General features: G+C 37.7%; 1 protein-coding gene across 4 annotated transcripts in view; it reads left to right on the forward strand.

Annotated features, from left to right (window-relative positions):
• The window catches only part of Cwc27 (CWC27 spliceosome associated cyclophilin), a 180,172-nt gene that overhangs the window by 22,291 nt on the left and 132,618 nt on the right, over window positions 1-25,263 (forward strand). For 3 of the 4 annotated variants that reach the window (XM_052159394.1, XM_052159393.1, XM_052159395.1), the window contains 3 exons: window positions 1,107-1,186; window positions 2,015-2,048; window positions 4,823-4,983. In XM_052159394.1, the coding sequence (XP_052015354.1) occupies window positions 1,107-1,186; window positions 2,015-2,048; window positions 4,823-4,983 (275 nt within the window). The remainder of the gene's footprint in view (window positions 1-1,106; window positions 1,187-2,014; window positions 2,049-4,822; window positions 4,984-25,263) is intronic. The other variant, XM_052159396.1, reaches the window with a different exon arrangement.

The following is a 25,263-nucleotide window of genomic DNA, read 5'->3' on the forward strand; positions in this document are numbered from 1 at the left end:
GCATATAAAATTATATATATTGTGTACAACATATATGTATATAGTAGAATGTCTGAGTTAAGCTAAGTAGCACACACCCATTTCATGTTCCATATCCATGCTGTTGTAAGAACGGTTAAAACCTTTCTGTAGGGCTGGAGAGATGGCTAAGTGGTTAGGAGCACTTGTCCAGAAGACCCACATGGCAGTTCACAGTTGTCTGTAACTGTAGTTCTGGGTGATCTATTTTGACCTTAGGGATCCAGGCATGAATGTGGTACATGTCCGTGCAAACAGGCAAAACATTCATGCATATCAAATAAGTAACTAAAAACATAAATAAAAATAAAACCTGTGATTTTCAGGAGTACAAGAACTCACTTTTATAAATTAACATTACTAATAAATAATATACAGTTGCAGTGGATCTTAATTACAGTCTTGTTCCTGCTATTTTTCAGTGTAATTTTCATTGTCTGTCTTGTCAATTAAGAGGTTGACACAGAGGGTCAGAGGCATACTGTGTGTGACACCCTCTGTGTCAGTATGCCTCTTGACACCTCTGACACCTCTGGATATGGTGTCTTACTGTATATTAAAGGATAGTAGTGTGCATTTATCTCAGTTTCTTCTTGTTTTTATCCGTGGGTTGTAGAAGTTAGTCAGTTGTATGTGAATCATAGACACTCAGAGCTGGCAAGCCACGGAGTTATTTTTAACAATGTCACCTTTTCTTGGGAAAAATGATTCTAAAAAAGTATGCTTGAGCCTTGAGTGGTGTTGCATGCCTACCATAACATCCCAGCACGAGAGACGGTGGCATAGAAAGAACATGAGCTCTAGGCCAGTCTGGGCTGCAGAGAGGACTCTAGGCCATCTTAGGCTAGAACTGGACGGGGATACCGTGTCTTATAAAACAAACAAACAAAACTTAATAATTAAATAAGTAAAAATCCTGTTTTCAGGTAATAGAAGGATTTCTATTTCCAAAGCTTTGGTTATATTCAGAAACTCGTCTTTTTCTAATCATTCTACGCCCGTACTAAATTTCATGTAAATTGGCTAGCTTATCTTTTTGGCAGACCTTTCATTCCCTACTCATGGCTACATCATTTGTTCCTTCCCAGAGCATGAAGGGGAGGAGTAAAAGCAGCCACGACCTGCTGAAGGACGACCCGCATCTCAGCTCTGTCCCAGCGGTTGAAAGGTCAGTGAGTGCTGCTGTGGCCCTGAGTTCCTGCTTTGAGGCGTCTTCTCACTCACGTGGCTTGTTAGCAATCAGAGCTCATAAATTAGTTGTTTTTAAGCCCAGCCAAAGCAATAAAACATTTTGATAAGTGACTAATTGTAGGCTAGTCTGATTACCATAAACTGTCTATTGTAATAATTTCATGATTAATTCCATATTGCATTGCTAACTGTCTTTGGAGTTGTTTTGTTTAGTATCATAACCATGAGAGTGCAAGGTTATTGGGAGAAGTTACCACACTCTGGGCACATCTGCTGTATACAAATTCTCACAATTTTTAGACTTGATTGAAATCTGTCTTAATTGTCTGTGTTGCCTCTGTTTGAGAGGTAGAAGGTGAATTAGTGTTAAATGTATTAATTACAACAAAATATTGGCCCGTGTCTCACACAGAGATAAAATACTATTGAACTGAGTTAATTCATCTTTAAAAATCCTATTTCAAAATACTGTTGTTCTCTTAGTACCTTTTAAGTTGTAGAACTTGGTCTCTTTAGCCAGTATCTTTTAAGCTATAGAAAAATTGTCTTCTGTAGATTGAACAGCCTTGGTAGTAGTTGTTTGAATTAAAAAAAAAAAATCCAAGGAATTCTTGTATCTGCTAATAGGGCAGCATGACTCCATTTGAGCATGCTTCCGTCTGCTGTACAGTGCCATTCTGAGCACGCTGTGGTGAAAAAAAAAAGAACATTAATTCCAGAAAACTAGTCTACACTTTAGATAATTAAACCCTTTTATTAGTTTCACCTTGAAGCTAAAATGTATTTGTTTTACTTATTTTTGTAGTGAAAAAGATGATGCAACAGGAGATTTAGAAGATGTGAGTATTCATTTTAGTATTAATACAGATTAAACAATTTATAATAGGTCAAAGTTCTACAAACAAATTACTTTTTTAAAGAAAACATATAAGTGTAATTGCAATTTTTAAAATGAAAATAATTTCTTTTACCATTAGAATTTATACTTCCAAATAGATTTGTGTATTTCCCTACAGAATTGCAGTCTTATATGTGAATTTCTGCTCTGCTTATTCTCTCTGTCACATAACATGTGAATACCCTAAGTTCAAATGCTGTACCTTTATTATGTTAAGGCTTAAATGTGGTGAGTGAACATCCTGCGTGCTATGTGGGAAGTGCACAGAGGAGTTATTTATAATAGTACATTCCTTTTTACACATATTCTAGAAGATTCTCTTTTGAGGTTCTACCTTTATTACTAGCTGGCAATGTTAAGAACAGAAGGCAAGGCCAGTGAGCTAGCTCAGTAGTAAAGCCTAAGGTAGGAGCTCAGTTTCCTTACCTACAGAGGAGAGGGAGACTACCGACTCCTCCACATTCAAGCTGTGGGAAGTATGCATTTATACACACAGATACACACTCACACACACACACACACACACACAGACACAGACACACACACACTAAATATATGTAGGCATAATGTTTTTGTACACTGTGTAAAGTTTACCCTTGGGTTATTCAAATGCTGGTTTCTCTGTCACTCGCTGTGGGAGCAGTGAAAGGAGTGGATGTAAAGGATATAAAAGAGTCAGTGCCAGCGTGTCCTCGTGGGACAGTTGGACATGTTCCAAGAGCCAACTACAGGTGACCAGGGTGGTGACGGAGAGTGAGGTGGGAAGGGAGGGGTGGAGAGGTGAGCAGGCTTACACAGTGCCATAGCCACGGTCAGGAGTTGGTCTCATCTTAAACTTGGAGAGTGACTGTTAGAGGGTATTGGTAAGGAAGAAAGGCGCTGCGGTCAACCTTGCATTTTAGAAATAGCATCTTTGGCAACATTCCAGATGTGAGGAAGCAGATCAGGGTAGAGGGAGCGGTGGGGAAGTTGCTGAAGTGCTTTGAGGAGGGAGATGCAGAAGGAGTCTAAGATAACCACCGGTTTCTGGCTTAGTGGCCTTGTTATCAGGGTACAAGAGAGAACAGGCTTGAGGTTGGGTGGTAGGATTAACAATTTGTATATTTTGAGATGCGCTATCTTGAAGCATCTGGTTGCAATAATGTGGGCTAGAATATGGGTTTGCTTTTAAGTTTATGGGTAGAGTGAGGTCATTTAAGGCTCCAACCAGCTTTAGATCCCAAAGTTTAGGAATGATTTAATCAATGGATCCTTTCCCCAGAAAGTGTCCTACACTCACAAACAGTATCATATGGCTTTGCAAAGGATTTGTTTTATATCTGCTGAGGCCCAAACATGACAGGTCTGTGCTTAAGAATGACTTAAGTATCTTGCCAAAGGTGTAAAGTTTTTATCCATAGAGATTATTGGCTCATGAAGTCTGCAACAAGACTTGTACTTATAAGTAATCAAGTAATAATCTGATTGATTCTGTACTGATACTTTGTACATATGAAAATATATAAATGTATATTCATATATGGGGTTTTTGTTTTGTTTTGTTTTGAGACAAGATCTCAACTGTATAGTTCTGGCTGGCCTGGAACTTGCTCTGTAGATTGGACTGGCTTCTAACACTTAGAGAAAGGATTACCTCTGCTTCCCAACTGCTAGGACTGAAGGCTGGTGCCGTTATGCCTGGGTGGATTTTATGTTTTTAACAAATAATTATCCAGGGAGTCTGAGAACCAGTCTTTGAAAATCACTGCTGTGGGGGTCCTAATCCTCAAGTCAGGACTGTCTCCCTGTGGCTCCACAGTCCAAAGAAGCCCAGGAAGTAAAGCACACCTTTGGTGTAGTTCTTCTTTCTCCCCCTCTTTCCCCATGTAGCATTGCTGTGAGATAGTCTAAAAATAAATAGAAAATAGTAAGCTAGCTAGCCAGACCTTTAGCTGTCGTGGTGTATTCTCCTTAATTGAGAAACAAAAAAACATGTAAATAGTAAGTGCTATGAAAATAAGAGGAAAGGGGACTATGAGATGGGAAGGTTTTATTTATTAATAGTATTTTTTAAAATTCTGTGTTAAGAATACAGTCCAGAAATACATCACTAGTGGATAGGACAGGAAGAAAGCAAACATTTGGATATCTAGATTAAGAGTGTTTCAGGTTAAAGAAAATGACTGGAAGGAGATTATGTCTGGAGAAGATAGACAGTTCAGGTGAATCGGGACACTGCAAAGCTTTCAGAAGAGTAGTGATTAGTGTCTTAGATTATAGGAGCCTAAGAGGGTTTTGTTTGGTTTGGTTTTGCTGTTATGAGGAACACTCTGGTGGGTGTTATCCCAAGGTGCTTAAGTCTCATCAGCTTCTTCAGTGCAGTGCCACCCCTCCCACCCAATCCCCACTCCCCCACCCACCGCTGCCTCTTCTTGAATTAGTTCCTGGGTGAAGTTGTGTTGGTCAACTGCCTCCAGAACCACATTTCTGCTGGGATAATGATAGCACTGTGTATAGATACGAAACCCTGGGTGCTACACAGAGGAGCAGGGAGAGAAGGGAGCTAATTATCCTTGGGATCCCATCTTATTTGCCTAGAGCAGAATTTAGGTTATCCCAAAGGGATGGGAGTCTACTACACCTTACTGGTTCAAAACTAAACAGGCCCGGCCTAGAACTCCGCACGCATTTCAGATGACTCTCTGGACACAATGCCTGGACTCTGCTCACTTTCAGCTTTTACAGGGTGGTGAAAATGACAGCGCAGAGCGTGATGGACACATGGATGAGGATGAGAAGGACCTGATGAGAGAAAGAACTGCAAAACGGTTAAAGAGAGATGCCAGTGCCAGTGTAAAGTCAGCTGGAGGCAGGGAGAAGAAGCCTGCGAGCCGGAGGTGAGTCAGGCGCAGCACTCGCTCTGGGCCTCTGCGCTCTCTTCTCCTTCCGCCTCTCTCTCTCTAGCTGAGACCGAGTACTCTCTTCACAATTGCATGATGTGTGCTAACTGCTCCAGCTGTGAAAAACAGCCTTTTCGTGGCCTAAAAGAGACGAGAATCAAAGTAAATTTAATGTACAGTAAGCAGTGTATTAGCTGCATGTATGAAATTGTGTTTACTAATACCAATGAGAACACTGAGTGAGTTATATGAGAGAAATCCTCAAAAATTTAGGTGAGTAAATTTTATCCAAATGGTGAGTAAAGTGGGCTGAAACCATGCTTAGACGTCTTTTCAAGACTGATTGACTAAAAGCCACATTCCTGCCGATCATTGGCATTCTGAAATAATTCTGAAGTTCTGTCTGGTGTTAAAAGTATGTTGGATTTTGTGACTTAACATTTTGCTCTTTTGAAATTAGACTCAGTTTAAAGCTTCCCTCCTTTCCTATATGAGTCTTTATTACAAATCTAGGATATTAATCTTAAATGTCACTGTATTACAAAGTCATGGGATGTCTTTTCTTCAGTTGATCTATGGAATACAATAGAAGTTCATAAATAACCGTGTGTGTGTTTCCAGCCTGGTATGGGAAGCTTAAGCACTGATGCATTTCCTTTGCAGAGACCCCTCAGTATTTGCTTTGTTTAACTAAATTAAATGAGCCCCAGAAATTTCTATTTGTGACATAACTGTGGTGAGAAATAGAACTTAGAAGTTACTTTATTTCTCTTCTTTGCATCAGATTTTCCTGAAATTCAGATAATCACTGTTGAATAGTTTTTATCCTCTCCCTCTTCTTTAAGTCATATATTTTCAAAATTCTTTTTTACAAATTAAAACAGTTTTTTTTTTTGTTTTTTTGTTTTTTTGTTTTTTTTTAGATCAGGCTTATAATGCAACTTTTTAGTTTTTATCCTTTTAAAAAAATTTTAGTGGGCAAAGCTGACACTAATATGTGGGTTTTTTTTAAATTGTGTGTGTATATCTAAGTATGTATATGTGGATATTTCTTAAATTCTGAACTCTATCTTGTTGGCCTCAATACAATTTAAAATACTTATATGCCCTGTAACTAACATACGTTATTACTTAATACAATTGAATTTTCTATAAGAACTAATTAAGGCTTATTTTTAATACACTTCTCATAAGTGACTAAAAATAGTTTGCCTCATATGAACAAACATTGCATTTTTTCAGTATTGCGTTCATTCTTATCATAAAGGGTTGTCTTTCAAAAACTGTTCTTTGTGGTGTGGTCATGATGTGCAGATGTGACATGAATGGCCAGTGTAGGAATATGATCTTGGTCATAAGGATGCTGGGAGCCACTGAAATCTTAGTAGGTGAGTAATGAATTGGGATTATAGTTAATGATCCTGATTGATAGATGGTATAGTCTGTGACAGCTAAAAATCCTGATGAAAGTTCTGTTAAAAAAAAAAATTCCTACTGGTCATAGTTTGTAGAAGCTATAGTCAAAGAGCAAAGTGCTAACCAATTTGATTTGCATTGATTTCACATAACCTCCCCAGAGCTTAGTCACCACACAGCATCATATCAGGGCTTAGACACTGGACATTCGAGGACCACTAATATTTGGTAAGGAGAAAGAAGACTGACGGACATTTGTCAGTGTCTGAGTACAGTGTCTATCCTAACAGGTTCTGTTACTCCTAAAGGGAGCCTTCTATGAGGTTGAAGTGTAAATCAGGGGCATGTCCCTCCTGTCATTGGAAGCTTGGGGATTACGATGACTTCTTATGTAGTCACATCCTAGACAATATCTAGTTTACCAATATAGAGTTTACTTTTGACATATATACTATAAATATACATAGATAAATTCTAATCTATTATATTTGTGAGTACTTTGTATATTCACAGTATTAGGGAAAAATCCTCTTTTAAGTACTTGTAAGCCTACTAAGGAAAGTAAATTTAGGAAAATTAATTCTCTGAAAGTAGTTTTAGATTTTAGGTAAGGACTTTACATGGTAGAAGGAGAAAACTGATGCCCAAAAGTTGTCCTCTGACTTCTGAATTTGTAGAAGTCATTAAAATAAATATATTTTAAATAAATTCATTTATTATTTTAAGTTTTGAGTAAATGTAAACATTATGAATATTAAGTGATTTCTATCTTTTAAGTAAAGTAATTGGTAAATATTCCTAGAAAATATGAAGTAAACATTTATTTCTAACGACTTCTCTATTCATTCAAAGGCTTACTGTCCATTTCCTTCACTCCTGTCTCAGAAGAGGCTCTATGACTAAATAAGCTAACCAGAATTTTTGTTATAGGTTCATAAAAAGCGTAAACTCTCATTTCTTCTCATGTGTACCCAAGGCTGGATAAAAGTTTAAAATGTCTACCTTCTCTCCTTTCAACCCACAGCTGGTTGGTTATCTCTGGAAATGGAAAGTTTTAGCCTAAAGCTTCATGTAATTAGTTGTGCTTGCCTGTAGGTGGCACTCAGGGGCTACAAGTTAGTCAGGTAAAAGCCATGCTGCTTTTTATTTCTAGCACTTGTGTACTGAAATAAAATAACTAGTTAAACATTGACGTCAGATGGGACAAGCAGACTAGTCAAATATCATTTGTTGTGATGATTGCAATCACTATGAATTACTGCCTTTTATTGTGTAATTTCTGTTATGCAATAATAGTACCAAGTAGTAAGACACAAATATTGAAGTTGAAGATGAAGACCTTATTATGAATTGGTTAAGCTTTAAATTATGAAACATATTAACAAAAGCTAAAAGTGATATATTCATAACTCCTGAGGGCTGGATGAAAAATAAGCTGTCATTAAATTTAGTCCCTTTCATATTCCTCTGTTGAGTTTGCAATGTTTGACTAGTATGTTTTATGGAAATTTGAATTATTTCCCCTGTAGGAATTCTGGAACTCTCACAAAAACATTCTAAGTCTCAGACTTACAGATTGTGTGAGTCTTATCATACAGATGTTCTACTTTTGATTGATAATCACACTTAGGAAGTGTAAGTTTTCCATGGCACTAAATTTTGTTTTCTTTTCTTGGCAAATTAGAAAAGGTAGTCTGGTAATTACATTTCAAAAAAATAAAGGTGACATGCTTAAAAAGGACAGTGTAATTTTTAAAGCACAGTAAGATTTAAAAGCTCGAATCACATGTGCATTCTAGCAAGTGAACTTAGAGCTTCGAAGCGTGGCCTGCAGATGTCCCCACCATGTCCTCAGACCTTTACAGGCCAAGATGGACTGAGCAGTCCCAGGGTGCTGCCTCCTGTTATCCCGGTGCTGTAGACTAAAGCAGGTAGTGAAAAGAGGAACAGACACAGAAATATATAACTTAAATTCTGGACAATTAGTCTACATATAAGACTTGCAATTACTTCTTTGGTCTGAAGTAATAGTGGTCTAATGTGTTTCCAGCAAGCATTTCGGTTGGACAGCAGATGTTAAGGTCTGACTCAGTACTGCTTTTAATAATATCTGCTTTTACTTGAATTCGATGCTGATTTTTTTTTAATGTGTATCTCATAACTAGCCATTCTATTCTTCACTTTAATCTCAAGTATTTGTTCCTCTTACTGCTAGCTACTTATGAAACATAAAGGTACAGGAGAAATGCTTTCTATTTGCAGATATTTGTTGTCTAACTGGTGTTGTTTGGCTGCATTCCCAAAGTTCAGGTGCAGCAGTATTGAGAGATGGGTTCTTAAAGGAGTGATTGTTAGAGCCTGAGGACAGGCACACTGATTAGTGTGATTACTTTAGGGCAGGTTAGGTGTTTTGCCAGTGGATGCTGGTAAGAGTTTGCCTGCCTGGTGCTCCCTCACACACTCATGCGCACACATCAAATGTGCTCTTGCTTCTGCTGTCAGTCACCTGACACACAGCAAAGGTCCCCACCAACTGCATGCTACTTCACCCGGGACTCCCACACTTAAGAACTAATTATCCAGCCTCAAACACTCTGTTGTCAGCAAATACAAATCATGAAAGATTAAGAACTGTAGGAAGTGTGACACATGCTCTATTGCACGTGTGTGAAGTGTCATAGGCAGTGAGTAATTGATATGTATTTCACAAAAAACATCAAATACCAACTTAGGAAAAGCAAAAGAGAGCCAGAGGTGTTGGCCATGCCTGCAGCCCTGCATTCAAGAGGGGGAGGTTAGAAACTCATGAGTTTGAGGTAGCCTGGGCTACATAGCAACAAATGCTACAGGTTTCATATGTGTCATCCTAATTCTAGTAAGATAGGGCATCCTCTGGAGCCACTATTTAAATACTAGCACTTGTGCATCAAGCTCAGCTCTTTAGATTAATGCTGCTGGTCTCCCTATGCTGACTAGATAGTTTGTTTTACTGTCTTTACTTGTTATGATTAAAATTATGGAATAGTATTGGCTGTAATATAAACCATATCATACTTTAATATTTCTGGCAAGTTTCCTTTTTCATTCTGTTTGGATCCTTATTGCAGGAATTTTGGATATTCTCAATAAAACTGTTCCTTCTGCTGTTTGAAATAATATACTATTTTAAAAAGTGCCAGGTCAGTTCACTGAGAACTGGTTAGTCCCTATGCAAGGGGTCACTTTCAAACTATACACCACCCTCCCCTTATACTGAACCCAAGCAAATGCTGCAGGAATGTGACAGCTTCACTGTCTTCACAATTGCTTTCCATGTGACAGAGAGGAGTGTCCTGTCAAAACAGACAAGAGGCATTTGCATGTCTTTAGAATATATTTATTCGTATTACCCTTGAGAGTTGCAATCTATTGATCTTGCACCATCTCTTGTTTATGGGGAATAGACATGTACATCCGAAATGTATTATTGAAATTTTATGGGAAAACATTCTTTAAGTCATTCAGCATTTGATGAAATATTCTCTACTCTGGAATATGTATTTCCACTGAAGAAGATTCAAACACTGGCTGCTTTCTTATTGTCCCAGCTGTTCATTGTGAATTTACCTGTTGATTAAGCATGCAAGGACATTGGAGTACAGAGGATGAGACAGGCCGCCAGCAAGTCAACTGTCTTTGTTTCTCACAAAGCACATAACATAGTACAAGGGCCTGAGGGAAGTATGCCTTGTGGTTCTGTCTCTCCCTCAGCACCTAACTCTTGAGATTTTTTTACAACCCTTCAGATATTTCTTGAAATTTGCATGTGCACTGAGTATATTTATAGTTTCTGTAGCCCAGGAGTTGTTCTGGCTTCCCACACTTATTGTACCTTTCCAGTATGGCTAGGTACTTTGCCAAGTATTTTTTTTCACAACAAACCTACAAGGTGTGCAAAGCTATAAGGTATACTTTGTGGTATTATCCTTGTTTTTACAAGTGAAACAAAGAATCACAAAACACTAGATTTCTAACCGGTAAAGTGCCTTGACTTTTGTCTATAGCTCTACAGCAGCAAAGCCAGGGCCCAGGCTGTAATAATCTGCTCCACTTCTTCAGAGCCTAGAGAGTAGAACTCAGCCAGATGTGTCCAGCTAAAGATAGCCTGGCATGGGAGTGTTCTAGCAGGGTTCAGTCAAAAACCCATTTCTAGAAATAAGATAGAGAACCAATTGAGGAATACATTGTGACATTAACCTCTGGCCACCCACACAGGCCAACATATTCAAATACAACACATGTATGCACGCACACACACACACACATGCATATACACGTGAGGGTGTGGGAGGAGAGAGACATAGAAATAAATAAATAATTTAGACAATCTCTCCAGATAAATAAATGTTTCTATGCATAAATATATAAATAAACAGACAAATTTTTCAGTAGCTTGAAACAGCTATCTTCTCTGGGTCAACTCCATATTGGCCTTATCTAGGACCTGGAATGCAGCTTCCTGAGAGGTAACACCATGGCAGAGGAGAGTGATGATAGACTCATCTAGGTTGTAAGGTTTCTGCTGTGAGGTGGCATATCACGTCCCATATATCACTTGATCATCTCAGTGGACAGAGCAGGAGCTGTAGTTAAGCCTGGTGGCCTTTGAGTGAAGTTTAGACCCTTCACAGGCAGGAATAGGAAATGGCTGGAATAGTAGTAGAATCTACTACAGTCTTTGCTTTGACACAGGTTGCCAGGGATACTTCGATTATGTAATAAGTTTGATCATTGTCTTTCTGTGTGCCACCTTTGGCTTGCTATAGAGCAAAGAGACATAACAAAAGACTATATAGCCATCATTACCAAAATTTGAAAAGGGATATCAATTTCTAGTTATTGAAGACTTTCCAAGCCCAGCGGTTCTAATTTCACTTTCTTCTCAGTCTTTATGTGGGAGGTAGGGAAGGGGACACTGAATGTCTTCCATAGCTTTCAGAAATGCTGGAGAACTACAGAACATTAAATTACAACTTCCTCGTGAGATTCCTTAAGGATCATTTCTTTCTAAGAAAAACAGCAAAGTACTCTTAACCACTAAGACTAATAAAACATCACTACTACCACTACCACTACCACTACTAAATATTAGTCCACACCAGCCCTAATCAAATTCATTGTTAAATTGTTCCACAATCTGTCATACTTGTCCCTTACCTCATTAACCAGAGTATGGTTATATGGCCATATAAGAGCACTTTGCTGTTTTTGCAGAGGACGTATGTTTGGTTCCCAGCACCCACAGTGAAACTCATATCCATCTGTAACCCCACTTCCAGAGGATCTAATGCCCTCTTCTGATTTCTGCAAACACTAGGCATTCACATGGTACATATGTATACATAGAAGCAAACATTTATATACATAAATTAAAAATAATTTTTAAAAATTATTTTCATTAATTCCTTGAGAATTTCATACATGTATGTATACAGTATATTTTGATCATATACAGCCCCCATATCTACACTCAAATGCCCTCTGGACTCCACATTCCCATTTCCTTTAGTTGGGTTAAGTGTTTCATTTTTAGTTCTATTAATCATTACAAATTATTACAAGTTTTCCAGATATGCTTATTTTTTCATAATATTTACAGTTACTTGAAATATCTTATAAACCAGCCTTGGGCAAGGAGTTAAAAAGAAAAGGCCTTGCTGCGGCTTTAGCATGGTTAGTCACATGCTGTGCTGACCTCACACAAAGACTGGAGTGTAGAAGCTCTTGTATTTGTTTGTCCTGTGGCAGTCTGGCTGGGTTTAGTATTAAGTGAAGTTTGTATGTACTTGCCTGGGTACCTACAGAAATGTCAGCACATTGACTGTGATGGAAGGTAAGTCTTCCACCTCCTTCACACTAGAGAATGGCCTAGGATTTGAAGACTAAGAAAACATTTTAATCCCCAGCCTTACTTATTCTGGTCATATCTTCATTGTTGTATTCACAGGTAGAGTTTATTAATGTTCCAGTGAAGTTTGTTTGTTTGTTTGTTTGTTTGTTTGTTTGTTTGTTTGTTTGGGTTTTTTTTTGGTGGGGGTGGATTTGGTTTTTTTCAAGACAGGGTTTCTCTGTATGCCCTGGCTTTCCTGGATCTCACTCTGTAGACCAGGCTGGCCATGAACTCAGAAATCTGCCTGCCTCTGCCTCCCAGAGTACTGGGATTACAGGTGTGTGCCACCACCGCCCGGCTCCAGTGAAGTTTTAAAACTAATGTTCTTTCTTTCTTTTTTCTCCTTATGTTTTTATTTGTTTGCCTGTGCTATATATTATGATAAGACTTTTTGAATAAAATGTGCTTCCATTTTACCAGATAGACAAAGGTCTTTACTCAGTATTTTTAGTAGCTAATTAGTAATGAAAATATGCTTGTTTCTTAACTAGTCTGTATTATTGGAACCACAGGTGAATGTGGTAAGTAATGTTTAAAGCACCTTGGGGTGCAGATTATTCAGTCTTTTCTAGTAGTGTAACTCAGGAATTGATAGAAGACAGTGGCCTCCTAAAGAGACCAAGAGAAAAATGCCCCTCTTTTGCCTCCTTAGTTTTATTTCTGTGGTGTACCAGTTGACTGTAACAGTTATCAGTGGGGTCAAAGAACAAAACCTCTGTTAAAGTCCTTCTGTGTGACCTAGAGAAAACCTAGGAGATGAGCCTACAGAAGTAGAATGCAGCCTAAGGGTAGCTAAGCTATTCAGGATGTACAGGCAGTAATAGGAAAGGATATGTAAATGACCTAAATTCAAGAGATGCAGGTCATTCCACATCTCTTGCTAAACTACTTCTAAGCTAGGAGTAGTGGCACCTGCTTATATACTAGCTGCTCTGGAAGCCAAGGCACAAGTATCCCAAGTCCAGCCTGTCTGGGCTGCAGAGTGGTTTCATGGCCGGTCTGGGGCAACCAGTGAAGCCTTGTCTCAAAAAGAGTTATTTGAATGGGCTGAGGATGTAGCTCAGTGAGAGAACACTTGCCTACTACACATTGTGCCCTGGATTCCATCTGCATACTGCAAAATAAGTAAAACTCATTAATATAAGGGTTTTTCAGAAACAGTGTTTTTTTAAAAAAAAAAAAACCAGTTGTTTTTTTAAATAAAAGCAACATAGAAGGCATATTTGCGTTTGGAAAATTATTTGTCTGCTTTTTCAAAACAAAAGCTAATTCTAGGATGTTTGATAATTTATAATGTACAGATCTTTACTGAAATTGCTATAGATTAGTGTAAGTAAGACAGTATTGAAGACTTTACTTGGCCTTTTGTAAAAGTGAAAAATTCCCATTTTCCTGACAGAGTGGTTTCCCGCCCTCCATGCAGTGCTTCCTACTGCATTGGCAGTCCATCTGATTTCCAGCTTGCTTTTACTGATTGCTGCATTTCCATCCGATTAGAGAGATGGACTTCTTCTGTATAGTGTTACACCTGGACTAGAGGAGCTTAACTCCCAGGTCATAATTTACCTGGATGTGGTTTACCAGGCAGGATGTTGGACTTGAGTATCCAGGCTGTCGATAATAAGTGCAGAGCATAGGTGAGACTTTGACACCTGCGAGCCGAAGGACTTTGTGTACACGGATACACATGTCTTCAAGAATTTGGGTAGGAAGTGTTAGAGAAGGACAGTAGTGAGGCCATGATGGGCCTGCCTGGAGTCCTAGGCTTGAACCTGAGCTCTGTCCTTTAGATGGCACAGAACATCAAGATCAAATTGAAAATTGACATAATTATGCTCTTTTTAGAAAGATCCCTTGTAATGCTAGGGAGGGAGCTGAGAGGCTAAGGCAACATGTTTGTCATGTCATGTCTGGACTTGCCTGGATACCCAAGTCCAACATCCTGCCTGGTAAACCATATCCAGGTAAATTATGACCTGGGAGTTAAGCTCCTCTAGTCCAGGTGTAACACTATACAGAAGAAGTCCATCTCTCTAATCGGATGGAAATGCAGCAATCAGTAAAAGCAAGCTGGAAATCAGATGGACTGCCAATGCAGTAGGAAGCACTGCATGGAGGGCGGGAAACCACTCTGTCAGGAAAATGGGAATTTTTCACTTTTACAAAAGGCCAAGTAAAGTCTTCAATACTGTCTTACTTACACTAATCTATAGCAATTTCAGTAAAGATCTGTACATTATAAATTATCAAACATCCTAGAATTAGCTTTTGTTTTGAAAAAGCAGTGTTTGAGGAAAACCTCTGCTAAGGTAGCACCTTGTTTGCTATGTGCTTTACATTTAACACGTCCCTCCCCTCCCCAAACACACAGAGTCATGTGGAAGACAAACATACTACCCCAGAAAAGTTCCCAGCTGAACCTAAGAGCCATCTGAGCGCAGTGAACTCTGGGTAAAGCATGACTTCAGAGAGGGCCCGGTAGCTTCATGTGGGAGGGTGAGATTAATTTTAATTTTATAGATCAGGAAGGCTGCATGATTAATCCTGGTCCTTGAAGAAGATGCAAGGTTTGGATAAAAGGAAGTGGGTGGGAAAGGGAATTTTTAACAGAGGAAACCAAGAAAAGTACAGGGTGTTCTTGAGTAATCTGTTGTGACTAAAAGAGTGGATGCAGTTGGAAATGAAGCTGGAAAGAGAGACTGGTACTAGATCACAAGGGAATTTTTGGGGTAATAAAGCAGAAATATAACTTACTTAACTTTATTTATATATTCATCAATGTTACCAGAAGAAATGTAAATCAAACTTCTTCAAATTGAATAAATAAATTTGAAACATTCAAAGTTGGGAGAATATTGGATTTTCCACATTTTTGGATAGGAGTAACATAAATAGGAAAGTTTGATAAAATTACTATACTTTCTATAATTTGAAACTCAGTAATAGAGCATATTAGCGAATGGGTTAGTGTGGCCTCAAGGACAGGTATAAATCTACTAATGACCAGATGAACACAGATTTCTTTCTAGTTCTATCTTAAATTTATCATTTGAATAGTGAGTCATTTAGTTTAGTAGCATCTTTGATCCTGTGAAAACCCCAGGGTTGTTAACTATAAACGAGATCAGAGTAAATCAGTAATTTTTAAAATTATATCTTTATCTTTTGGTAAGATTAGTTTCTTCTCTTCTTGCCTCAGTAGGGTTTTAATGAAGTCAAATAAAAGTACATATAAAACTACTTTGAAAACGTGATGCCACTGATGACTTGAATTGGTAAAATTTACATTGTCTTTGATTCCCTACAGTCCAGTTCTCTTGGTTATAATTACAGGGCAGATCACTTTCTAGTACTTTTTTTCCAACCATGATATATTGAATGTAAATTGAAAACTTGATTCATCAAGTAGTTGCTAATAGTTACTAAGAATAGTTAATATATTAAACTGAGTAGTATTGGAGGGCCTGTATATACTAAAAGTATATAGTACCAATGCTGTGGAAGAGAGAAAGCCAGGCCCTAGAATGGAGACAGAAGTTGAGCCTATGAACTGCATTAATGGCTACTGCTCCTCACAGCCATCTCCTTATTTTGAGTTGTCTCCTCACACACATCTCTCTGGGCCCCAGAGAGCATAGTTGTGTCAGATGCTCTTATAGACTAAGTCATACACATGAATATCGTAAAAGACTCAATATTCTAAATACATTGGAAATCTTGAGGAAGTTTCAGGTAGGTGAGGTTTATTTTCCTGAAGGGATATTTAAACGGGGGAGGGGGCGGGGGGGGGGGCGGTGTTATAGTGCCAGCAGTCAGAACCCAGACTGGAATAAGTAGAGAATATATAGATAATTTTGTTCGGAAAAAGAAGGAAAGCCTTTTATTTGAAAATGGGTTTGCTAACGTGACAGTTTGCTTGAATCAGTATTTACTATTTTTATTTCACTTGTTTAATTTTGAATTCATATAAAATAAAAATATTATTATTGAGGACATCTTATTTATAATAAAAATTTTATTACAGCTTCATGAAACAAAAATAGCTCATGTTCAAATGTGATTATGGACATGTTCCCACAAGGAAACAAAATTTAAAAGATAACATTCTAGCTTTAACTAGCTAGTATATGCAACTGTTTTTATTTGAGAGAGATGAATGTCCTTGTTTAGAATTGGGTGACATTCATTGCTTTGGAAAATTCTTCACTTTTTAAAAGATCGATGTGTTTTTTAAACATAGCACTGACAGACACATTTCAAGTCTTTCTAAGGAAAATAAATATAAAATGTTACTTTTAAAAATGCAATTTTAGCAAAAAATTGTCCTATTCTACTTGGTGATTTTGTTAGAATATTTACACATTTTTGAAATTTGATGTGCTAAGAGTTTTAAGAAAGTGGTTACACTCTGGAAATCAGTTTGGCAGTTCCTCAGAAAATTAGACATTGTACTACATGAGGACCCAGCTATACCACTCCTGGGCATATACCCAGAAGATGCTCCAACATGTAATAAGGACACATGCCCCACTATGTTCATAGCAGCCTTATTTATAAGATCCAGAAGTTGGAAAGAACCCAGATGTCCTTCAACAGAGGAATGGATACAGAAAATGTGGTACATTTACACAATGGAGTACTACCCAGCTATTAAAAACGATGAATTCATGAAATTCTTAGGCAAATGGATGGAGTCAGAAAATATCCTGAGTGAAGTAACCCAATCACAAAAGAACACACATGGTATGCACTCACTGGTAAGTGGATATTAGCCCAGAAGCTCGGAATATCTAAGATAGAACTTAGAGACCATATGAAGCTCAAGAGGAAGGAAGACCAAAGTATGGATACTTCTTAGAAGGGGGAACAAAACACCTATGGGAGGAGATACAGAGATAAAGTACAGAGCAGAGACTGAAGGAAAGGCCATCCAGAGACTGCCCCATCTGGGGATCCATCCCATATACAGTTACCAAACCTAGACACTGTTGTGGATGCCAACAAGTGCTTGCTGACAGGAGCCTGATAAAGCTGCCTCCTGAGAGGCCCTGCCAGTGCCTGACAAATACAGAGGGGAATGCTCTCAGCCAACCATTGAACTGAGCACAGGGTCCCTAATGGAGGAGCTAGAGAAAGGACTGAAGGAGCTGAAGCAGTTTGCAACCCCACAGGTGGAACAACAATATGAATGAACCAACCAGTACCCCCAGAGCTCCCGAGGACTAAACCACCAACCAAAGAGTACACATGGAGGGACCCATGGCTCCAGCTGCATATATAGTAGAGGCTGGCCTTGTTGGACATCAATGAGAAGAGAGGCCCTTGGTCCTGTGAAGGCTTGATACCCCAGTGTAGGGAATACTAGGGCAGGGAAGGAGGAGTGGGTGGGTTAGTGAACAGAGGGATTGGGGATGGTATAGGGAGTTTTTGGAGAGGAAAGAGGATAACATTTGAAATGTAAATAAAGAAAATATCTAATAAAAAATTGACAAAAAAAAAAGAAGCAAGTCCCATCTGTAGTAGCCTGTCTGAAATCTGCTTCCTTCTTCCCTGTGGTTAAGTTGTTCCTTTCCTTTATCCCTTTCTTTGTCATTGTTTGATTTTTCAAATTTCTGATAGAAGTTTTGGTTGGGAGGAAAGGCTTGCATCTTCTTCCTGATGCAAGCATTTAAAACTTCAAATATCCTTTCATCACAGCTTTCTCTGCACCTCACTAATTTAGCTATTCTGATGACCCACTTTTTATATGCCAACTTGGCTAGGCTGCAGACATCAATTATTCAAACACATATGAGTAAAGTCTATAATATAATATAATTGGTGAATCTGCTAGGTAAAGCAGGTATTTCCAGATGTCTGATGGCCTAAATCAGTTATTTGAAATCCTGAAAGGAAAGTTTCTCTGAAGAAACTCCACCTGGATAGTAGTGTCATTCCATGCCCCCAAAAGTTCCAGGCTCCTCTGCCTGATGGCCTTGCTAAGGTCTCATGCTCACCCAGTAGCACCCATAGTCAAATGAACCAGTTCTGAGGAATCCATCTACCTTCTCCCTCCCCTGTAGGTGATTTCTTTGATCGAAGAGGAATTGAGAAATTCTACCTTTGTTTAGTTCAAAATATTTTTCCAAGTCCCTGTTACTTTTTTCCTTGACATGATACAGAGTATGTTTAATCTCCAAATATTTGGGAATTTTCCAGCTATTTTTCTTTTGCTGGTGTCTAAATTAATATTATTGCAGTCATGTGCTATGCCGATCTCCTGACCAGCAGGGAAGAAAGACTAGCACACCAGTTCCTTCCAGAGAGAGTTAACTCAGAATGAATGTTTAGTTACAACTTGCTGGGTGTGCCCCCCCCCCCCAATCTCCCTTGAGCGCAACTGATATACCCTTGCTAGGACGGCCCATGGTCCGAGATGACGTTTCACTCTGCCATTGGCCGAGCCACAAGGCGTGAGATCAGGCCACTAAGTGATCCAAGCCCCAAGCCTTATACGGACTTGTTTACTCCAGGCGGCCAGGCTCAGGCAGCGCCATCTTTAAGGTGCGGTCAGCTCTCCACACAGTCAGGCCATGCTCTGCATGCTTTGGTATCAGGCTTTGTTTTTGGGCTCAGTGTATGGTATATCTTGTTAAATATTCCACATGTACTTAAAAGTATGTGAATTCTGCTGTGGTTGTTTAGAATGTTCTATAAGTGACCCCTATTATTTTAGATGGTACCTTAAACTTTTATTATTGTTTAAATTATACCAAGTAATTTGAAAATTTCATTATCAATTAGATTTCTTTAAGGACATTCATTCCTGAAAAACAATGACTACATAGCAAGTTCTGACTATACAGCACATGGTTCTTCCACGTGATCTTAGTTATAATCTTCTAATACATTTTCACTGCAAGTTATAACTGTTCTATGTCTTGTGTGTTACAGTTAGAAATTTGGTTTTTTTTTTTTTTTTTTTTTTTTTGAGTGTCCAAGCATTTTAGTTGTAAGTATTCATGGGCTTTCAATTTTTTTCTGAATATTTGTGCGTGTTTGGGAAGCTTTATTGTTTTATCTCAAGAATAGACAAAGTTACAGAAATAGAACATTAAGTCAGCACATTCTTTTGCAGCTCACTCCCCTTTCTTAAGAAAATGATAATATCTAGTTTGGGTTCTTCCAATATCTATAGATATCTGGATTCTTCCCTTGGATTTGCTGTATTCCTTTAAACAATATACTTGGAGTTTGTAGTTAATTTACACTTTGTGTAGCATATAGTCATTCATTTCTGCTGTGTCTGGGAATGTGGATTAGCTAACCTGCTGAAGTTTAGGGAATTTATTATATCATTTAAGTTTGATATTTAGAAGGTACCCTAGAAGCTGTCTGGTTTACTGTGTCATCCTACCTCAGAACTCATTTTATTTGATTTGTCCATATCCTCAGTTATTAAGGCTATGCTTGAGTAAATTTATTAAAAGGTTTACACTTCTGCTTTTTTATTGTGATTAGTTATTAAAACTTAACTCTGAAAAAGGAACTATTCTATAGGAATCAGAAATACTGTAGTGGAGAGAATTTGCTTTAGAGTTAAAGACACCTAAGTTAGAGTATCAGATATACAAGTTTTTAACTTCATTTTTTATAGGAATTGTTTAATCTCTTTTGCCCTCAGTTTCTTAGGTTAAAGGAGAAGAAACAGTACCTATCTTGCTAGATTGTTGTAATAACAAGTTAGTAGGCTTTTGATAAATTGTAGCTGTTAATCAATTATATTTCATTCATTTTTGAGGGACAGTATACAAAGATGTTCTCTAACATATATCCTGTAAGTTTCAAGTGATTCTGAATGTTGTTTGTTCATCTTATTGTATGACATTTTTAACTTAACAATAATGTGCATTATGTTTCTTTTAAATAGGATAAATCATTAATACCATTTGTATTTTCATTAAGTAGTATTTAATATTCTGCTCTACTAAATCAGTCTATGCCAAATATTCAAAGTATTAGTAAAATTATAGAAGCGTTCCATTGGAAGGCCCGTTTTAATTTTCTCCTAATACCCTAATTCATTTGGGGCATGATAGCAAAATATCATTGGTTAGCTGGCTTATAGACAACTGAAAATTTCTTTTCCTCACAGTTGTGGAACCTGAGGAGTCTTAGATTTAGGGGCTGTTAGAGTCCATGCTAAGGGGCCCCCTTCCTTGTTCACAGTCATTTTTATGTAATGTCTTCATAGGACATAAGAATCAAGAGACATACACACACACATACAGACACACACACACACATACATACACCATATATATGCATGGCTTTCATAGTTGTCAGGGCACTAGTCCTATTGGGGAAGTGTGTCCTGAATAGGATATAAGCATTTCGAGCATGACACTCATTTGCAGAGAGTCTTAGATCATTTTGTCACTGATTGTGTAGATAGTTTGCTAAATGTAAATCTCATTCACATTTTTCTATAGTGTCTTTTGAAATCTCCCACTCCACAGTCTAAAGTCATAATGTCATATTATGCTTTGATGCAGCTACTAAACTCATAGTTATTCCTTGTCCACCCAATAGTTAAGGGGCACATATAAAAACAGCAGGCCACGAAGCGGCCTTATGGAAACTCATTGCAACTGTGTTCTGCAGTGTATTAAATGTTCATCTGCCTTGTGCAGGAATGAGTAATGTTCTGATCATATAAATGAAAATGCCAATAATTGCATGAAATAAAAGTAGATTTTTGTAGTTTTTGTATTTATGAAAGACTATTCTGTTACAAGAGATAAAGCTGTTAATATCATTTCCTATACAATGATTTTCTAGCTTTAGGTTTCCTGTAAGCAGTCCTCACCTGAACTCTTTGTGACTCACTGTTTTAATCTTTTACTTGTGCTCTTACTTGTGTCATCCAGGAGATTCAGTCAGTTTCCAGTTTTAGAATTACTGGCTCAAAGACAGGATACTTACTGACTCAGTTTGTAAGTGGTTCATGACCGCAATTTTATTTGTATGTTTTTTAGACATTTTTTTCCCTCTAGAAACAGTCAGTGTAATCAATAATTGCTTTTCCTCAATTTGAAAATTTTAATTTGGAACTGTGAAAGAAAAACACTGATGCCAATAATTAATCTGTATCTGTTCACAGTATATGCGTGTGCATTGTCTATGAAATGTCATTAGGTCTATGTATGAGGACAAAACTTTTGGAGGGCTGCAAACAATCGTGATAGCAATTTCAGAGCCATCCTAAGGAAGGCATTCCTGAGCAGCTGATGTGTGATTAGAACAAGCTGTTTATGTTCCAGCTGTGCCCTGAGTGGTTTGAATTGAGTGATTGTTACATCAAACAGGTCAATGTCAGAACTGAATTCTCATTAGAAATACAGCTCCGTATTTCTACAAACATCAGATGTTTTGTTCTTCTGCACAGGATTGTTCAACTGGGTTTGCTGGTCTTTTGGTCCCTTTTGCTTCCCAATTATGCATTGTTGTTTGCAGATCAGTAAAGACCACACTTGTAAACCTACTAGTAGTTTCTTGAAGTATAGAATTATAGTTGCTAAGATAATTTTCATATTTGTTATTCACCTTGTTCTTAGTAGTGAAGAATAGTATATGTATGTGGATATGGGTATCCTACTTTAAAAGTCAGACACAAAAACTCCAGAATATAGAAGAAACCAAATGTAAATATCACTTTTGTTTCCTTCTGATGAAGAGAAAAGAGCTGTATCCAGGCTGTGTGAACACATGGCTTGGGCTCAGCCCAGGGTATTTGTTTCTCTGTTCTGCGTCCCTAGATATAGGCATAGGCCTGGAGGCCTCTAACCTCTGTACTAGTCTTCCAAGCTGATGGATTCAACCTGGCTTCTCTCCACTTCTGCCTGAATTGCTCTGCTCAGCCTCATAATTTCACGTTAGTAATATATTCTAATCTTCTGGCTCTTTTTCATTCTCTGGCTTGTTATGTCTTCACCTGTGTCTAGTTTATTCTTTCTGTAGCCTGTCTTTGTAGTACTATCATACCCACACCACCACACCATTTTTCTCTTTCTTACCCCACCCCTCTCTCTGCTCTTAAGTAGTCTTTCTTTCTTGTGCTGTTCTCATGTGAGTTGGGCGTATTCTATCTCTGAGTCACTCTAGTCACTCTGTGAGATCTTTCACTGATTTAGTCACTTTGTCTGCCCCTCAGTTACATTTTCACTTTCAAACATGGCTGGTTCTTTTTACAAACTAACCTTACCTTCATTGTTAGGGTTTAAAGGTATACACAAAGGGCATGTCCATATTCCTGCAAGATCATATAAACTTAGAAGGTCTTTGAATGTGATCCCTTGCCGGAGCAGCCATGTTGCTGGATTACAATTCCTCTACAGCCAAAAGCTGTACAGCAGTCTCCTGTTCCGAATGTCAACTGTGTGTATGCCCTTATTGTCATGTGCAGAAGAGAGACTGTGTGGCTTTGGTTCAATAACCTGTAATTTTTTTGGGACTCTTTAGAATTGTGGAAATTTTTAAAGACTCCAAAGAGCTTTGCTTATTTGGGTTATGCTATCAGTAATTCCTTCATTATGATTTAAAGTAGAAAAGTTAAAACATTAAATACTTTTGAAATAATAATAATAAAACTCTATTTTAGATCCTTATCCAAATGGCATTCATTTCAGACCAAAAAAAAGAAAAAAAAATCCCCAAACAGAAAACATTTAGAAGAGTTGTAGTATTTTTACATTTTTGCCAGACTCCTTAATTACTGGCTTAAAAGAAGACAGATGGAATCCCAAATCTGCTTTTTCATTCAATCTATTGTATGTGCTGAGTTGTTTTTAACTTGTAGGAAAAAAAATCTGGCTTTAAAAAAATATCTAGTTTGAGGAAGGAAGGGCATTTTAGCATCCTTTTTAGATAATTGTGGTAATTATCCTTTGATGCTGTACCAAAATCCAACAGGTAATAATTTCTTGTGCTACGGGTAATGTGAAATCTAAAACGAAATCAATAAACTCTTCATAATGTGTTTTCCATTAAAACTCATTGTTTATTTTACACTTTGAATGAATCATTTGCCCATTTGTGGCTTCATAACATTCTGCATTGGTCATTTGGAAAGTATTGATTCATCAGGTTACACTTATCTGCCAAGCATTGATACATTTTGTCATACAAAAATCACATTTACACAAAATCACCACTCATCTCCAGAGGAGTCTTCCAGTGTTTGGTCAGCTTCACAGCAGGGTTTCCATTTTTTAACACTAATTTTCTATCAAGAACTCATATTATCATTGTTAACAAAATGTTGTAGTCTTCCTTGAGATGAGAAACTCACTTTATTGCCTAGTCAGAATAATCAGCTTCAGAGCTTGTGAGTTGTTTTTTCAGATGTCAGGTGTACACATGTGAAGAGTCTTAGCATTTTCGCTCATAGTTGAAATCATTGCAACAGTGAATTCCTCAAAACAGCCATCATGCTCCTGCATTCAGTATGAGCGGGATCTCCCAAAGAAACTTAAGGTAAAAGGTTGAGTTTTCAAAAGTTAAAATGATTTTTACTATTTTCATCAGGATGTTTCTTAGCTGAAACATGCCTTTAGTTGTAATTACTGCTGAGTGTCTGACAAGATGCCTTTATCCTATAGTTAGCTGTTACTGACTGAGTGCATGGCACAGTTTAGGGGTTTGTCTACTGTTGGTTTTATACTAGCACTGCAAATGTCAAAACAGCAAGAAGGCAAATCAGGGTATAACATTATTACCATAATTGTTTGATATTGTGAATTCTTTTGAAGTAGTTTTGTGTTTGCACTGAGTTAATGAACTGTACTTCTTAACTGTTTCTCTACTGATTATGAATATAGAATACAGACCCTAGATCAAAGGAGTCTGGCTTTACCTAGCTCTGAATCATAAAGATTTGGAAGGAGGTCTCTAAAAGGTTTAGAAGTAGGTCTCTAAAAAGGGGTTCTCATTTTTAAAGTGACTTAACAATAGAATTAAATAATGAGATTGGTCTGTAACAACTGGATACCATGGTCCATGTCAATGATCCCACCTATTCTAAAGTCTGAGAAAGGTGGAAAATTTCAGACCGAGAGTTTGGTGTATAGTGAGACCCTTTTTTTTTAAAATTAAAGGAGAAAGAACATTGAAAAGGGAGACTAAAGAAATTATGATGGTTAATCCTGACAACTTGATTAGATTGACAGATCTTTGGGGGTTAGTAAAATATTTAACTGAGTACCTCAGGGGATGCATTATCTGAGATACTTACGTAATGAATTTGTTAACATACTGATTAATTTTGTTTCATTTTTGAGACATGTTCTTATATATCCCAAGCAAGTTTACTCTTTGGCGTGGCATACCTTGAACCCATAATTTTTCTGCTCCCTCCTAAATGCGAGCATTATAGGTGTGGCTCATTATGGCCAGCGCTGGTTGACACTTCCCAGAGGATGTATGGGGTGATGAGACTATGGAGGGTGGTCTGTCTGGAGAGAGTAGCTCATGGAGAGCATGTCCTTTCTCTGGCTGCTTCTTCCAAATTCTTGTCATTACAATGTTCCTGCCATACTGGACTGAAGTCACTGATATACTAGGTAAAATATCTCTTTTCTTCCTTAAGTCTTATCTATCAGGTACATGTTCACAGCAATGATAAAATTAATCAATATAGAAACTCAACAAGCAAGTGTAGTGGGAAAACCTAATTGAGCTTGGAGCCAAGGCAGGGAAAAAGATGTAAAAGAATCATCATGGAGGTCAATGAGTTAATTTATAAAAAGCTCCTACCCACAGTTTTTATGTACATTTTATAATAAACTATTAATACTTTTGGTTACACATATGCATAACAATTTATTTGTATAATCTTCTAATTTTGAATATTTAAAAACTCAAACTTTCAAATCAGGTCATACTTAAATAGAGCA

The sequence above is a fragment of the Apodemus sylvaticus genome, chromosome 16, assembly GCF_947179515.1.
Source record: "Apodemus sylvaticus chromosome 16, mApoSyl1.1, whole genome shotgun sequence".
In the NCBI taxonomy this organism is placed as follows: domain Eukaryota; kingdom Metazoa; phylum Chordata; class Mammalia; order Rodentia; family Muridae; genus Apodemus; species Apodemus sylvaticus.